General features: G+C 41.5%; 1 protein-coding gene across 4 annotated transcripts in view; it reads left to right on the top strand.

Annotated features, from left to right (window-relative positions):
• The window catches only part of LOC110535968 (multivesicular body subunit 12B), a 48,783-nt gene extending 34,766 nt beyond the window's left edge, over positions 1–14,017 (top strand). For all 4 annotated transcript variants that reach the window (XM_090189141.1, XM_021621388.3, XM_090189143.1 and 1 more), the window contains 3 exons: positions 9,261–9,316; positions 9,746–9,805; positions 13,072–14,017. In XM_090189141.1, coding sequence (XP_090045267.1) covers positions 9,261–9,316; positions 9,746–9,805; positions 13,072–13,146 — 191 coding nt within the window. In that variant the 3' untranslated portion in view covers positions 13,147–14,017. The remainder of the gene's footprint in view (positions 1–9,260; positions 9,317–9,745; positions 9,806–13,071) is intronic.
• The last annotated feature ends 3,287 nt before the right edge of the window (positions 14,018–17,304 follow it).

Raw genomic sequence — 17,304 nt, 5'->3', positions numbered from 1 at the left:
CAGTGTGACGACCTGCAAACCAAGTGTGGGGTCGGAGCAGACGACAGGTTTGTGTTAATTGTGAGCTGCGCGGTGTGTGTGGTGTGTTGACAGCTGGCCAGGTTCACGTTGGTCTAAAACCATGTGCGCTCTGTCAGGGTTGTACAGGCGCCTTCTTTAGGATTGATGAATTGCCTGCTTTCCTGATTAAACCCTCCGTCACTTCCCAACAAAACAAAAACCCAACACACAAAAAAAAAAGAATGAGAGGGGAGGAGAGGCAACATGTCTGGGAAATCTGTCATCTTCAGTCACTTTATGTGGAGATGTGATGTGCAGGCGCTTTGACATTTATAACCAGATTATTAAAAACTAATTCATATAGATTTTTCAAGCTTCTCTCACTTGACAGTTCAAGCTCATTTTGACAGAGACAAAGTTTTCACAACAGCCCCAACCTTTTGTTTATTTCACCTGTATCTCTTTGATCCAAGGCAAGTTTCTTTGCCAATTATTTCCTATACTTTTGACAGGGGAGCAAGTTATTCCTGGTGCATGTAATTATAATGAAATGTGCATTTATGAAATGTATTGGATTGCAACAAAATGCATCTTCAAAGGTATTTAGCCTTCAAACTCAACTCTGGACCTCGAAGCCAGTTCCATTGCATTTTGTTTCATTGTTCCCCTCTAATCAGGGACTGATTTAGACCTGGGACACCTGGTGTGTGCAATTAATTATCAGGTAGAACAGAAAACCAGCAGGCCCCGGACCTCGTAGTGTAAGAGTTGAATACCCCTGGTATATAGTATTCTATTAATTTACATAATTAGAAGTACTGTTTTCTTTCCCTTTACTTCACTATATAGCATAAAAAGATGGTGTTTTGAATGGAGTTCATATACTATTTGCTTTATTGTGTATCCATTGAACAGCATGTCATATTTAGCAGACATCCTAGTGATAAAAGTAATACATTAACATATCTATTGCATTAATCAAAAAATCCTGACATTGGCCCAGATATAACGTAATATGGAGTGCAATTATTTCCCAATCCATTAAAAGAAGTTCAATTAACAGACGGGAGACAGTTCATCCATTGGAAGAGAAAGAAAAAAGGAAGATTCAAAATTAACTTGGGTTTGCAAAATACCATGGCAGAAGGATGACAATGATTTTTGATTTTCCGGAACGATATTAGAATCCTTATTAAACTTTGTGCATCTGGAAAATGCAATGGGGCTTTCCAATTAAAGCGCCACTTTACGCTGTTTAATAATACCCTCATAATATTTTAGCTTATGAAATGACAGGTGAGTTGGTGTATGAATAAAACATAAAGCCCCATAATAAGAGACAGAAAAAAAAGGAGACAGTTGTTGGGGGGCTTTTAAATGCTCGACGTAATTTGCATATATTAATCTCCTCTTTTCAGCCTTATCAAGCATTCCACTGTATTTGAAGTTAAAATAGTCGTGACAGGCAGGGGTCTACGCTTCGTTTTTCCAAGGATTTATTACTTGTATAATTCCGGATCTTTAATAAGCCAATATGACTGATCCTATGGGTTTTGTGGAATTCAGTTAATTGTTCCAGATGGTGCTCACTGATTATACAAAATTACTTTCTTTCTCCTCTTTTTCTCCAACTACACCATTTTTTTGATTGACTAACATTGAGAAAAAAGATTATTTTTGGCCCAGCACTTTCATTAAGAGGCTTCTCATAAGGTTTCAAACAAAAGTTCCATCTTATCTCTCTCTCTGTGGTGCTGGGCTTGCAGGCTAGCCTCTGCAGAGGGAGGAGTTCAGCTCTGCTAATCTCCAACTGTAATCTCAACACACTATGATGTATCTCCACAGCCTCTGCACCAGTGTGGTTATATTTTATAATAACAACATTCTTTAGGCTGAGGGATTAAAAAACAACCTCCGCCTAGTGACACAAATGTCATCGGCATGTTTTTATTATTCAATGGCCTTGTGGCACCTCTGGTGGGTCATTAAAACACTAACCAGAGTGGTGTTTTCCTCTCCTGTAAGGCATCCATCCAAAGGATCCTGGATCAAGTAAATTGAGCCAAATGAATCTTGCATGGATATTTAATGGGGGGAGGTATTGGGCAGATTTACTGCTGTGTTTTAATTTAGATGGTACAAGATTTAAAGTATGCAATTCCTGTACGATAAAACAATTCTAAATGTCTGAAACAAAGCCAAAGGGTTCGGCTTGCATCAAGGCATGAAAAACTGTGAAGTTTCTTCTCTGAAAACCCATTAATGATTTATTCTTATGGTCAGTGTGGAGAGAGAAGCAAGAGAGTGCTTAAGCATGCTTACGCACACAGTGAACATCCCCAAAATATGGTGATAATTTTACCATTTATGTTATCAGTATCTTGAATATTACAACTATTTTCTTTTGTCAACACATTTTTACCTAGATAGTTAATACAAATGGTTTCTGTTTTGATAATCTGCTAATTTCAAAAGGCCATAAATTGAAGCATATTGAAATATATTTACAAACAAAATATATGAATGCAATCTTTCAGAACCCCATTAATAAGTGACTTTGAATAGCTTTGCATTTGCAGACCAGACTGGACTCACATCCCTCATTGCTCTCTATTCTTCCCTGGAATAAAAGCAGGGCTCCATTATTCTCAGTGGCCAGACATGGAGACCATCAATGGATGGCCTGTCACAGCTCCCTCATTCCCTCCATGTACAGCAGGGTTTGTTATCACACATCTAATTAGAACTTGGTAAAAAAATATTTCCCCCAAATCCAGTCATTAAATATAGTTTAAGGAGATTTATGGACAAATATGCCTTAAAGATCTTTTAATGGCTCTGCTGACTTGTTAAGTTTGTAATTAATGATCTCATAATACATACCGTAGTGTGATGTAAAAAGCACATTGAGATTCTGGAAATTAAGTCGTTTTGGAAAAGGGCATCTGGGGCTCCCAGAAGCTATATTAAATAGTTCTGCTCAGACTGGTTCTCTAAGAGGACCTATGAAGTATGCTTTAGAAATGTTAAAACAATCGCCCTTTTTACAAAGATGGAGTCATTATGTTTGTGAGCATAGCAAAGAGCCTGATTAAGAAATTGTTCCCATATGATTGGATGAAAATCAGTAAGTCTCTTTTTAGGTGAACCATACACTCACTTATTGTAACATTTCAACTGAATCAATTGTTTTGTCTCTCCAACTTGAAACACTATAGGCCTACTCACCAACATACAGTTTACTGACCTACAGTCTTAGAAAAAAGGGTTATGAAAAGGGATCTTCAGCTGTCCCCATAAGAGAACCATTTTTGGTTCCAGGTAGAACCATTTTTGGTTCCAGGTAGAACTCTTTTTGGTTCCAGGTAGAACCCTTTTTGGTTCTATGTAGAACTCTTTTTGGTTCCGGGTATAATCATTTTGAGTTCCACATAGATCCCTCTGTGGAAAAAGATTCTACATGGAACCAAAAGGGGTTCTTCAAAGGGTTCTCCTATGGGGACAGCTGTAGAATGCTTTTAGGTTCTAGACATCACCTTTTTTTTAAGGGTGTACACGTTGATGTGTACAAACATGCCTCAATGTGTCAACCTATCCGAAAGGCCTTAACTAATAACCGTTGCTTGTTTCACCAGGAGAGTAATGGTGTGTTTATTAGCATAATTAATGACAAATGGCGTTGCGGCATTGGTGGATTGGTTTAGGCGGATGATGAATTGGTTAAGGCCCAGCTTAGTGGCTGCCAAGGAAGCCTCTCTGGCTGTCATCCCTCCTGCTTCCGCCCTGGCACAGCTCATTACTCACCATGTGAGGTGCCACTTTACATTGCCTGGTACTGTGAGCATCGAAAACTTAATAACGCCACCCACAACCTTGCAGGACTTGCTGCTCTGCCCACAGTCCAGAGGGCAAGGAGCTCAGAGAGTGCTAGGAGCTGGGGGGAGCAGGGTAGCATGGGGACCATCCCTTACCATAGTGTACAGCTGCTTTGATCACAATGGATCACACGTCCCTCTCTGATCCTCTTCAGAAGGCACATGGCCATGTGACACTCTCACCAGTATTCTGGAGTGTTCCTAGTTAGTTTTTTTTGGGCTCACCACATCCCTTGCATCATTACAGGTTAGTTTGCCCACAGAACCGCTAATTAAGAGGGGATTTGTGTAATTGTGCCTTCTGCTGTGTCCCATCCTGCGCATGCAATTTACTGTCAGCCCTCTGCCAGATTTAACACTTGTCCAGAGAGGCGTACCCCATTCATACACAGATTCTGCTGCACATTTACCAGCAACCACAGCTGGGGCTCAATGTTGGTGCCACTGTTAAGTCTTTAAAGACAATGCACTGCTTATCAAGTTCTGATGTTTATTCAATTCCCAGACTTGTGCTAAGTGATCATCGTGGTTAGCCTACATTGGAGTTTTGAAACTTTGAAAGGGACGTTTGACTATGTTTACTTTGCAATTACAGAGCACAATACAAATAGCATAATCTTTCTTTAACTAGGCAAGTCAGTTAAGAAGAAATTCTTAGCACAATATGTAGCACAATACAAATAGCATGTAGCACAATACAAATAGCATATAGCACAATGCAAATAGCATGTAGCACAATACAAATAGCATGTAGCACAATACAAATAGCATGTAGCACAATACAAATAGCATGTAGCACAATACAAATAGTATGTAGCACAATACAAATAGCATGTAGCACAATACAAATAGTATGTAGCACAATACAAATAGCATGTAGCACAATACAAATAGTATGTAGCACAATACAAATAGCATTTTACAAATAGAATGTGCGACCAGATAAGTTCTCTATGCATGATGGATCATTATGCTATAGCCGCCCTTTTATAGAATTGTAGGTGTCTGTTGTATCATCATATGCATTTAATGTCCATAACAGAGAGACAAAAATATGGGCCCTCAAATAGAAGAAATTATGTGAAATTAGACTGTGGAGCTCCAAATATCCACTGTTGTGCCGTAGTGTTTGTGGCCAACTCACTGTAGGTGTGCCCACTTTCTGGAAGACTGATGGACCAGCGCCCGACTGGGACTGCCTCCTGGCTCCCAACCCAGAACTGGATTTCAAGGGCTGCTTGTCACACAGATGGAAAAAATAACTCTACTCCCTCCTTGCTAAATACTCCTCCGCTTTCCCTCCTCTCGTTCTCTGTGTAAACCTGGGTGTTTAGCAGCCCCACTACTGCCCCTGAGGAGTCTGCAGAGACACCCATATAATCCACCGGTACAAATGATTAGCTGCACTGAGAATCATGCCTTCCAAGCTATCTGGGACTAGTAGTGTGTTTTAAAACCATTTAAATCACTCTTTTCAGTATAGGTGTTGGCATTTTACAATTGTCTCCATTTCATAAATATTGTTTTGGCATCTATTTTTGGTGACTGCATCAATCTAACTAGGGTTACCGTGCTACATTAGTAAGTGTATAGAGTCCAATGTCCAAAATGAACCTGTTGTAAAATATATCCTGAATATCAGATGAATAACGTCTCAATTGTAATGCCTGTGAAAAAGGATATGAATAAAGATAATATATTCAGTTGTCATCCCCAGCAACCCTTTTTTCATTTGCTGTAATCATTAAAAGTAACACTTTTTTGCTTTTCTATGGGACATTTTCAGAATCTTCATAGGTCCCCCCCCCCCAAACTCCCATTCTGTCTGGAGGAATTTAAAAAAAGATAGGGGGAAAAGAATGGAAATCATAGAGCCACAGTCATTAAAATAATCTGAAAATAGCAACGCGCGATCATCTGTTCTCATAGCACGGGTCAGGAGCTCTGACACCTCCTGTCAGGGTAGGGGGCAATTTGTATTCTCTCTCATTAGGCAATTTGACTAATGACCTGCCGCGGCTGCAGAGCTACTGAGGGACCCTGTGCCTCGTGCCCTCTCTCCTACAGCAGCCTGAGAAAACAGCCTCTATTGGAATGGCACAGATGGTATGCCCGGGCGACAAAATAAACTACAATCTGTCTCAGAGATGCTGTCAGGACTGGCCACTATTTCTCATGTCAGTGTCTAGTCGGGGTGAGGGCTGTGAATGGGCAGAAGAGGTCCTCCTCTTCTTGATCTATGTGGATCCAAACTCCGTTTACCTTAAATGAGGCAGATACACTGGCAAGGAACCTAGAATAAAGTATTTGGAGTTGGACACTGGTGTGGTTGTGCACAAAGTTTCTATTGTAAAAAAATATATATATAGTAGATGCATCAATCCTCAAGGCGCAATAAACAGTTAATATTATGTCTTTACAGGGAAGTGCTTAGATGGAAACTGGAAACTCCCGTAATAACTTTTCAAAACTGAGTCTGTGATAGATTTTGGCCAACGGGAACGGTTCTTTTTTTATCTTCAGATTTCTCATACTCGGCTCCCGCTGTCCCCTCACTGTATCTCAGTAGAAGTACCACAGTCTTAGTCACAGTAACCCAAACATTACTGATTCATATGGCCACTTTAAAAATAGATAGGCATGTAAGACTGTATTAGAGTAAATATTCAGTACTTTCCCAGCTGATCCTGGAGTCAGTTTGATTCACCTGAGTAATTATAGTGGACACAGATCAGTGCAGGTATGTTGAATTAGTGAAGCATGAATGAAAAGTTATTTCACATTCTTTCATTGTTAATTAAGAGTTGTGGTTCAGGTAATGGGAGGTATGCTCGATCACCCACACAGTCCTCAATCAGTCAATGTCTGAGCATTACCCTGTATAAATGTGTGTGTGTGTGTGTGCATGTGTCTGTGTGCATGTGTCTGTGTGCGTTATAGTCCTGTGTACGGGTCATAGCGGGACTGAAGCTGTAGTCCACAGTGACAGCGCGTCCAACTACAGAACTGTGAGGGATTGGTGCTCTGCGCAGCAGACGAGGGAGCCCATCCCGTCCTGAAACAGCCATTCGTCTGCGCCCAGGGGCTGGAGATGACAATGCAGCCATTCCTCATCTCACCTGATAGAGCCATTAATAAGCCAGTGATCCACTCTGGGCCCGTGCTGACTCCGTTCTTTACACTACCATCAGTCAGGCCACAGGGCCCTTACTCGCTAACACCACCATCATCATCATTGTTGTTATCGTCATGATCACCATCATAACCATCATCATATTCATTAGGGAGTCATAATTAGAGCACATGTATGGACTCTGATTTGATAGAAAAATACCAAACACACAATCACTCTACAACGCGTACATTTTTACTACACCATTTACACACATATAGATTGGACCACATGACCAATGGTCAAATATTTGTTTTCCTCACACAAATTGCTGGAACTTGATTCATTGCTCAGACAGACTCTAGCCCTGGCCATTTGAGTAGCTAGTGAATGCTTTAGACTGGGAGTGTTTCAACCAGGAGATTGGACTAACATTACTTCAGCACTTTCCACTACTGTAGGTACGTGTGCCTGGTAAAGTAGCAATTTCTCGCCCAGTAAAATCGGCTCCAAGTTCCTCCATTGGTCTGGGTGTGAGATGGACCCTCCAGTATGGATGGTGGGGGGATACTAAGTGAGATCTGATTTAAAATGTAATCCTTGAACAACAAAGAAGCACCCCAGCCTTCAGCTCTAGATTAATCTGTCTGTTACACACAGATCCATCAACAGGGTGCAATCTGCACTTCCCATTGCTGGGTATTGATTCTAATATATTCCCCCGCCCGCCTACCTCTTTGCTCCCGGTGACACAGTAGCACATGTTTATTCACTTGTTTTTATGGGCTTAAACAAGCCATCATATCCACCCAATCACCCAGCCCTGCTGCTGCAGATAGCCCTTCAGCTAGCACTGCTGCTAAATAGTCCTCCTCTGAGCGGGTCGAAGCACACATGCCAGGGCTGGCTTTCTGAATGGCTTTAGGGTGATGGTAAATGGAGGCCAAAGGCTATTCTCTCATCCGACCTAACTCATAGTGTAGATTTACAGTAGTGGTTTGTAATGGTGATGGTGGGTTTTAGGTAGGGGTGATATTCAATGCATTTTCCTCAGAGCTCTGTAGTCATTACATTATGTGAGGTCACGGGTAGATTACAAAGACCTCATTGTAGCAGTAAAAATCACATTTATGGGTGGAAAGTACAGTATAATGGATCCCTACTGTTGAGGTACACAAAAAGGCAGTCATAAGTGTCAGAATGAAGGAATGTTCAAATGCCATTGTTTGAAATACTGTTATTAAGTTATATTCTCCACAGACTAATATCAGATCCAAAACAGTGACTCATGAAAAGCATTTGGTTACATTTATTTCTGAGTTCCTTTTCCTGTGCCAGCAGGCTGATGGACTATGGGTAAAATAACACCAGTTGGAAGGTTGGCCTCTTGATATTTGTGGCCCTTCAGAGAGAAAGAGAGAGAGAGAGAGAGAGAGAGAGGGGAGCTAGAAGTTGTGTGCTTCGTGATTTGGTGTAGCCGAGCAGCGGCAGTTAGTCACCACCTCTCGTCTGGAAAGGAACGAGAGCCTTTGTGTCCCCTGTCACCCTGCGTTAATTTGGGCCCTAATGTATTTTATAAACAAAGGGCTGCTCTCTAGCCTGACAGTAGTGACACTCTGATTCCTTTGCAGGCTGCGTACAGTATGGGGTTGCACCATTAATAATCAACTGGCAGCCATCACACCATTTTAACCATGATCATTATGATAAAGGGCATACACTTAATTACAGGCCTGCTTAATTATAGCTCTGTTGAAGCTCGTTTGTTTGGTCAAATGCTAATTACACTACCACGCTCTTGGCAAGTCCTCATTTCAATCCACTTTTTGCCTGCCAAACACTGTGGCTTATTTTCATGCAAATCAGTATCCGGTGAATGTTTTGTCTCACTTCTTTCCCCTTTTTCTGCGCGAGTGTCTTTGTTTTGGAGTGGAACATCTCTCTGACAAGACAGAATCAGGAATAATCAAGAGTAATTAAAGAGGAGTCGGGCTGGCGAGGGTTTTGGGGGAAGGAGGGAAGGGGGTGGGTGGAGGTACTCAAGTACAGTAGAGAATAAAAAACCTTTCATCTTCAAGCTATTGAGGAAGGGTTGGGTGGGAGGGGGGTTGAGGGAGGCTGGTCTTCAATTCTTTCTTTTTTTACACTTAGCCAGGATGAGATACTCAGTATGAAGATTATGGAATGATTGGTTTTGTATGAAATGTATGAAACGTGTTGTCATGTTTTTATTCTTTAATGTTTCCACTCAACATTTTATTTTCTCTTTTCAGCAATGGATGATGTGCCCTTCACAATCTCTGAAAAATTTCCAAGAACCCCTGAAGAAGTGAGTGTTTACACAAAGCTTTTGAATTATGCCAACTAAAAAGCCTTTTTCTTTTCATCGCCTCTAATTTGTTAAATTGTGAGGTACAAAGTGCTCTCTACACGTAGCTTTTATCCATCCACTTTTCAATTGAGGACATACTGTATGTAGCCTGTATTCTTCCTTCTCCAGGATCTGATCCCCAGTCAGTTCTACACAGCTTCCTGCACTCTCCTCTCTTCTCTTCCAGTGTAGACTGAGTGATGAATGCATGCAGCCAGACAGAGCTGGCTCAATGCAGTCCATTTGGCTGGCTGGCGGCGGCTGTCACTGTATCACCTTTTGTATTGAAACAGAGAGGGAGAGGATTAAAGATTTTAAGCATGCTTACTTAGCCATGTGCCTAACGCCGTGTTTCTTGTTTTCTTCTCTCTCTGCTTTTGATTTCAGATGCAGCGAGTCAATTTAATGGGCATTACGATCAAATCCTTGGCAGAGATCGAGGAGGAAGTGAGTAGGGGCTGCAACGCTCGGCTGCCACTGACACCGTTGGCCCAGAATGCAAAGCAAACATTCTTGGGGGTTGTAATTAAGTGTCTGAGACGGGCAAGGCCCTTTTGGCTCCACTAAACCCAGATTGAATTAAAGCCCGCCCAGACTGGGCCTGGTCAGCCACTCTCTCTGAGAACTGACTAGTCTCACTTTGTCCTGCACAAAAACCCTCTGGATTCCATTTGGTGTTCTTTTCTTTTTTGGTGGTCTTCTCACTATTGAAACTGATTGCCAGTATGATGCACATACTGCATGTGTTTGGTTTCAATTAGCCTTACTTGATCTTTCTTACCCAATGAGACAGCCAGCATACAGACAGTAGAGATACACGTTCATGCAGAGTAAATGAAAAGAATACAGACAGTGTATTATTACAGAGCAACTAGCTACCCTACAGGCATTCCTGGTAAGAAAAAAAATGAGAAAAGTGTGTGTGTGTGTGTGTGTGCATGCATATGTTCTTGTGCTTGTGTGAGTGTGCATGTGTGTGTGTTCTCACACAGTTATTGTGTGTGCATGAAGGAGAGTGAACCCCTCCCCCTCTCTCTCATTAGCACGATATCTGGGTATCAGAACTGCCAGGAAGTGACAGACCACTGTAAAAGAACAGGTGCTGTTGGGTTTGAGATGTGTTACAGAGCAAACACTCCCTCATCAAACTGGGTGTCTGTTCTGCTCCCTGGCTCTGTATACTGTCACATAGTATAGAAATCACACAGAGTCGCCATCTTGTCATCTGGTCTCTGAGAATGGAGCTCATTGTCATTGTCAGCTCAGGTACTAATATTATGTGTGTGTGTGTGTGTGTGTGTGTGTGTGTGGCCACTGCGGTCTGCTGATGGAGACAGCCTGGCAGCTCGTCCCGTAGGCTAGCTCTCCTCTCCTCTCAGTTAGTGTGATTAGCAGCAGGACACATGGCGAGCTGAGCCGTGGAGGGGAAGGGAAGAGCGCTAGGAATCATTAATTACCGCAGCGGTAGCTGGAACTGATGAAGTAAATGTGAGATAGTGTAACACGCAGGATTTAGTGAAGTGGACGACAGCACAAGATTAATGGTGGGGCCAGGCTGATGGGGATGAAGTCACAGCTTAGCTTGATAATTAGTTTCCAAGAGGAAACATCCCTCACCATTGTGTTATTTTTACTTCTCTCCTCTCGCATTATTATCCCACTACAATATCTCTAGAGATGGGAAATGAATATCGTATTTCAGTTTGATATTACACATGCCAAATATATATTCAGGGCTTTTGGAGTGCTTTTTTATTTGTAAAAAATAAAAATAAAAAATAATTTAAATTTAGGTCTTAAAATGTAGATCTTGGTTTTCTGTTCTAGTTTGAAGGTTGAAGCCAAAATATGTAGTCACTGAGCACCCCCTAGTTACTACATAGTAACACCTGCTCATATATGTACAGATATTTACAGTTATCAAAAGCTAAGTAGTATTTGTAATATGCACTAGATCTTTTTTTTCAGTGTATCAAATCCAATACCACTATGAATAAATAGTGCAGTATTCAGTGCAGCCTTTAAAATATGCAGTCACACAAACAGGCCGTTCTTGTTCATGGTGAGTGGTGTTCAGTTGTCCAGCAGAGGTCACTGTCAGAGTACACTGGAGGAGTTCATTTTCTCTCTTCAGGGCGAAGAAAGATTATTATTGTAAAGGACATTCTGACTGACTGATACATTTTTTAAAAGACATACATAAAAGAGAGGTGGTATTTGACATGTGCACGTGTAATTGAGGAAAACTGTTGTAATCATATACAGTGTTACAGATAAGAACGTTTCCTAACAGGCATCACTTAAGCCATACTTCTCAGATGATGTTGGTTCCAGCAATTAGGCATTCTTTTCATTTCCCAAATGATTCGCAAAACTTGTGGAGATTATAATTGCTTTTATCCACGCATATCTAATTTGTATCTTTTTAAGTGTTAATTAGTAAGTGATTTGAGCTGACGTCTTTATGTACTTTGCACTGCTAGAAAATGTTTGTTTTTGGCGGCTGGCTAATGATTTTCAGAGTTAGCTTGTGAGAGTGTGTCTGTTAGTGTGGACGTCTTTTCATATGTGTGTTTGAATCTGACAGACATTTTCATTTGCACCTATGGACGTGTGTGTGTTTCAGCAGTAAACTGTGTGTGTGACTGGGTGCATGTAGTGTGTAAGAGACAGAGAGAGACAGACAGAGAGAGAAGGGGAGAAGAGAGAGGAGAGAAAAGAGAGAGAGAGCTCCAAATAGAGGTGGAATTAATGAAGACAACATGTCACATATTTTTAGCAGTGGAGCAGGGACAGGAAATGAAGCTCTGTTCATCTGGGTGATTGCCGCCCATGTTCTTGTGTGTCACTGTCCTGTCAGCCCGCGTGTAAAAGTGGCAGACAGTGATACATGCTCTCCCTGATAACACCCCATTCCCCCATCCATCATCCACACACAGGCTCAGACTTACATATATTTGTTTATTTATTTTGCCAGGTGTCGTGGTTGAATCTCATCATAACTAACCGTCTTGTGGCATGTGACTCGTAACTTATAGTTTCCTGAAAGACAGAGGGGTGTTGGTTGGAGATCCCCAATAAATCCATTGTGCTTAGTTGGGATCTTTGAGTATAGATATAAAAACGCATGTGATGATCTTGCAGCATCACCTAGTGCAGTGATTCAGTATTGCAGATCAGAGTGTATTGAAGTGATGAGTTGGTATGTGCTTGCTTGTTTTAGTAAAATTGCAGTAAAAGTTGATACGTGGTACTACTCTTTCAACAATGACTTGAAATATATATTTGACCACAACATCACAATTGATTTGAATTGCTCTCCTTCATTGCAATGTTTTTTTTTTATATTTGTTTGCGACCAAAGGATATATTATTTTATCCATTGAGAAAGCCAAGAAGAACTGTGCATTAGATGCATGTATCTGGGAGATGGATGGTGTGAAGAAAATTCATAAGCACTGTGGTTTTATAAACGTATTATACATTCTCAATTTATTCCACAAGGGGACACTATTTGCACACATTTCTCCTTTCAGCTTTCTTCATACTCAAACCCATACCCGGCTTGTAATCTTGAAGGCATAATGATCTGCTACTGAAAGAGCTACTTGTACAAACCTCAATGCTGTTGGTGAAGAAGTGTTTTCATATACAAACAGTTTGTACAGGATATACTGTATTTTAAATCCCTTTCTACTTCTATCCTGTGGCAGTACGAGTACAACTTCAGCACGGAGCACAGCATCGGCACTTCCCTGCCTCCCAGGCCCACCCAGAGCCAGTACTGAGAGAGCCTTTGAGTGAGGAACGCTCTCGAGGAACAGGGACAGAGTAAAAGACTACAGCACCTTCACGAATGGTCTCTCATTCCACAACAACGAAGCACTTACTGGAATGATGTCTCTGATGTCCAGTTTAGAGTCCACATTCACAGTAGTCCCTCATATCAGAAGTTAAACAGGTTTGTAATCTATCTCAAATTAACGGCTAACAGAAATCTCACAAACAGGATGTGAAGTTAGTAACATAAAATTCCAAGTATCATAATATTGGAGGTAACTATTCTAAATGTTGTTAAATGTGCATTTGTAATCTCTCCATAGCGCTGTATGTTTCAGAGTTATGGTCAAATGTTTGTATTTGTCATCATAACAATACTGTGCAAACTCCGCTTAGCGCTCATTTAATTGTTTGTGCTCACTTATTGCTTGCGTGATAAGAGCCACAGTAACCAAATGACCTCATATGTTGTAAAGCTATCAGAAAATGTATTTTTAATTCTGTAGCACATCTCCAAATACGTTGATACCTTTTCCAGTTTTTATTTAGGTACAGGGTCTCCCAAAACTCTGTCCAGGGGTCCCCAAGGGGGACACGTTTTGGTTTTTACCGTAGGACTACACAGCTGATTCAAATAATCAACTAATCATCAAGCTTTGATCATTTTAATTAGTTGTGTAGTGTTAGTGTTTCCCACCACGTTTTGGTTTTTACCCTAAGGGGTCCTGGGAAAAACTAAGTTTAGTACAATCAAATAGGCTATACACATGTTAAATTGATATGATTGTTGAATTGTTTTAAATCTATTGTTATTGAGTATATTATTTTATTATTCAGTTATGTAATGTATAAGAATGAATAAACACCTTATAAATCTCATGACCACTGAATCTCATGTCTCCGATTTTGGTTGTCAGAGTAACATGTAGGATTGAGGCTGTGTAGCAGTGACTGAGACTTCAGAGAATAAATGGGAGGCTGCCTCACTGCTCTGCTCTGCTCCCACTGACAGACAGACAGATCCAGTCAAGTAGTCAGTTCTCCTTGAAGGTGTATGAGGAACACTTGTTTCAGCAAGCACACACATCCATCACAGAGTCAGTTCATCATGAGCACTTTGCAGTAAGAATGAGCAAAGCTTCATGACATCAGAGCTACCACTTCAGAGCCCCCCCCCCCCCACCCCCATATTCCAGACCCTATTATGATATGTTATCAAAAATACGCCCCCCTCCCCTCCCCCCCATAACATGTTCTGTCTCTTTACATTAATGTAATTTAACAACTACTGAAATGTGTCATTCTGAAGAAATTGAGATATCAGAATCTATTTGCTAATCTCTGCAGATTTAATTAGTTTCTGAAATGACATGAATCTAATGACTTGCTTCTTTAATTAGACTTGCTTGTTACCTTTATGAATTTATGATTTCTGTGTAAGCAGTGTTAATATAATTTCTACCTAAACTCCTAATGGATTTTAGTATTCCCAGGTGTTTAGCGGTGTGTGCAACAGATGACAATCCTCTGTGTTGTGGCTGTCTGTCTCCTGTTCGGCGGTTTGAACCTGACCAATAGAGGTGACTCAGGAACACTCTGCTGAGAACCGTTGTTGCATGTCGTGGTTGTTGTTGTTCATGAAGGTGACACCCATCACCCTACATCAGTGAAGCCCTAAAGTACACTGACAGCCCGAGACAGAACCTTCACGCACCTCCCCAATGAACTACACACAACTACACTTCATGCACACTCATATGTTTTACTCCAGAAGTAAGCAGGGGGTAGGTCTTAATGCCACCACATTGCTCTCTTCACAGTTTGAGAAGCTCTCTACAGTTTGGGAGAAGGCAGGATGAGCACTGTATGGAGCAGTGGTAATGATAAGGGTATGTGCTCCCTTATAAAGGTTTGCTATAAGCCTGCCACGGTATCTGTTGTATCATACCCTGGTCAGCATTAAACCCATTTTAACCTGATCCATCAGGTTAAAATCCAGATTTTGGCAAACAACATGAGTGACTGTGGACTTTTTTCTTGCCACCTTTAAAAGGAGCCTATTGTTCTCTAATTGTTCATGGATGGAAAGGTAATAATTGTAACATAGATGCAAGCAGACCAGAATAGAAACACAGCAGGTCATATGTGATATTTCCTGCTGAATTTGTACCCTTAGACTGTGGTTGCCCATGTCACTTGGGCAATTTTGTGGGGGCGTGTTGCTGGTGAGCTTGGGAGTGTGGCTGGCCTAGCCCAGCAGATTGCCTCAGAATGGGCCCTCCATCACAACCACAGCGCCTTCAAAAGCAATGCCCAGCGCCCTTTCAAAAAGCTGCCTCATATGGTTTTACTTTTCGCTCGGCTCCACTTTATCATATTGAAAAATAATAATGATATGCAGAAACCACACTGTAAAATCAAAAAGGAATAGGCCTTCATTTTGTCCCTGTTTTGTGTAAACTCATGCTGTAATTAAAAGGGTAGAGGCTTGCACATGTGTCTTTAGTGGAGAGGTTTTGGGTTGTTGTGTATTTAAGCACATTTAAGCATATATTGTGGATCTATTTAAAGGCATCTCTTTGTAACTCCCCTGCTATGCCTGTCACTGCTGTATACCACAGTTGTCATGGTGATATCTTCTTTTCAGCTACAATACATGTGAGATTTGACTGATTAAACTAACTCTGGATCAGCACTTCAAAGCTCCGCCCTCTGAGAGTCAGGCCAGATGCACCATAGTCATTTTTAACCTCACACCCAAGACTTTGGCACAGAACAGTGTGTAAGCTAGTAGACAGAGGTGGATCTGCCAGTTGGAAATTGGAAAAGGAAGTCTGTATTTATGAGGTGGTTTGAGGGGCTGTGTTAAGACTGGCTTAGCCTCTCGCTCTCCCTCTGACAAGCCTGCTTCCCCTGTGCTGCGGTGACCAGGGAGAGGGAAGTCAAGAGAGTGACGGTGTGAGGCTTGTCAGGGGCGATCAGCCCTATAGAACCAGTGCAGGCAGGCAGGTGGCTAGGCATTCAGGTCTCCTGTGATACAGCAGCCCATTGATAAACTCCACCTCCAATGTGAACAGAAGCATAGGGAGCCATTAATCCCAGAGCATGTGGGGCTGTTTTTATATTTGATGTGCTGCAGAGAATATGTCCGTCCCACTGGAGGGACATGTAGCAACGGCATACACACAACTTCCACCAAAACACCACAAATCTGATTATAGCAACGGCACACACAAACACCCAACACACCCATCCTACACTCATAGACAAAAGAGTACGGTTAGGCTACAGTATTGTTCCCAGGTGTACAAAAAGATCAAAATACACAGGGGTGCCTTCAGGGGTACACATAAAATCTCACATGGTACTGTTCGGTACCTTTTAGGGTATATGTGCGGATAATATAGTACAATGGTACATTTCTGTACCCAATATTTTGAATATAAAGGTACAATCATCACGCGCTCTTAAAAACCACACCCATTTTTACAGTGACTTGCGAAAGTAGTCACCCCCCTTGGCATTTTTCCTATTTTGTTGCCTTACAACCTGGAATGAAATTATATATATTTTTTTTTTTTTGGGGGGGGGGGGGGGGGTTCATTTGATTTACACAACATGCCTACCACTTTGAAAATGCAAAATATTTTTTATTGTGAAACAAACAAGAAATAAGACAAAACTATTCACCCCCCCAAAGTCAATACTTTGGGGAGTCACCTTTTGCATAAATTACAGCTGCAAGTCTGTTTTTATAAGCTTGGCACATCTAGCCACTGGGATTTTTGCCCATTCTTCAAGGCAAAACTGCTCCAGCTCCTTCAAGTCGGATGTGTTCCGCTGGTGTACAGCAATCTTTAAGTCATACCACAGATTCTCAGTTGGATTGAGGTCTGGGCTTTGACTAGGCCATTCCAATACATTTAAATGCTTTCCCTTTAACCACTCGAGTGTTGCTTTAGCAGTATGCTTAGGGTTATTGTCCTGCTGGAAGGTGAACCTACGTCTCAGCCTCAAATCTTGGGAAGACTGAAACAGGTTTCCCTCAAGAATTTCCCTTTATTTAGCGCCATCCATCATTCCTTCAATTCTGACCAGTTTCCTAGTCCCTGCAGATGATAAACATCCCCACATCATGATGCTGCCACCACCATGCTTCACTGTGG

Source organism: Oncorhynchus mykiss, chromosome 11 (genome assembly GCF_057628025.1).
Source record: "Oncorhynchus mykiss isolate SJ-2025 chromosome 11, ASM5762802v1, whole genome shotgun sequence".
NCBI classification, from domain to species: Eukaryota; Metazoa; Chordata; class Actinopteri; order Salmoniformes; family Salmonidae; genus Oncorhynchus; species Oncorhynchus mykiss.
The sequence above is the reverse complement of the archived record's forward strand: the minus strand, read 5'-3'. Positions and strand labels throughout refer to the sequence as shown.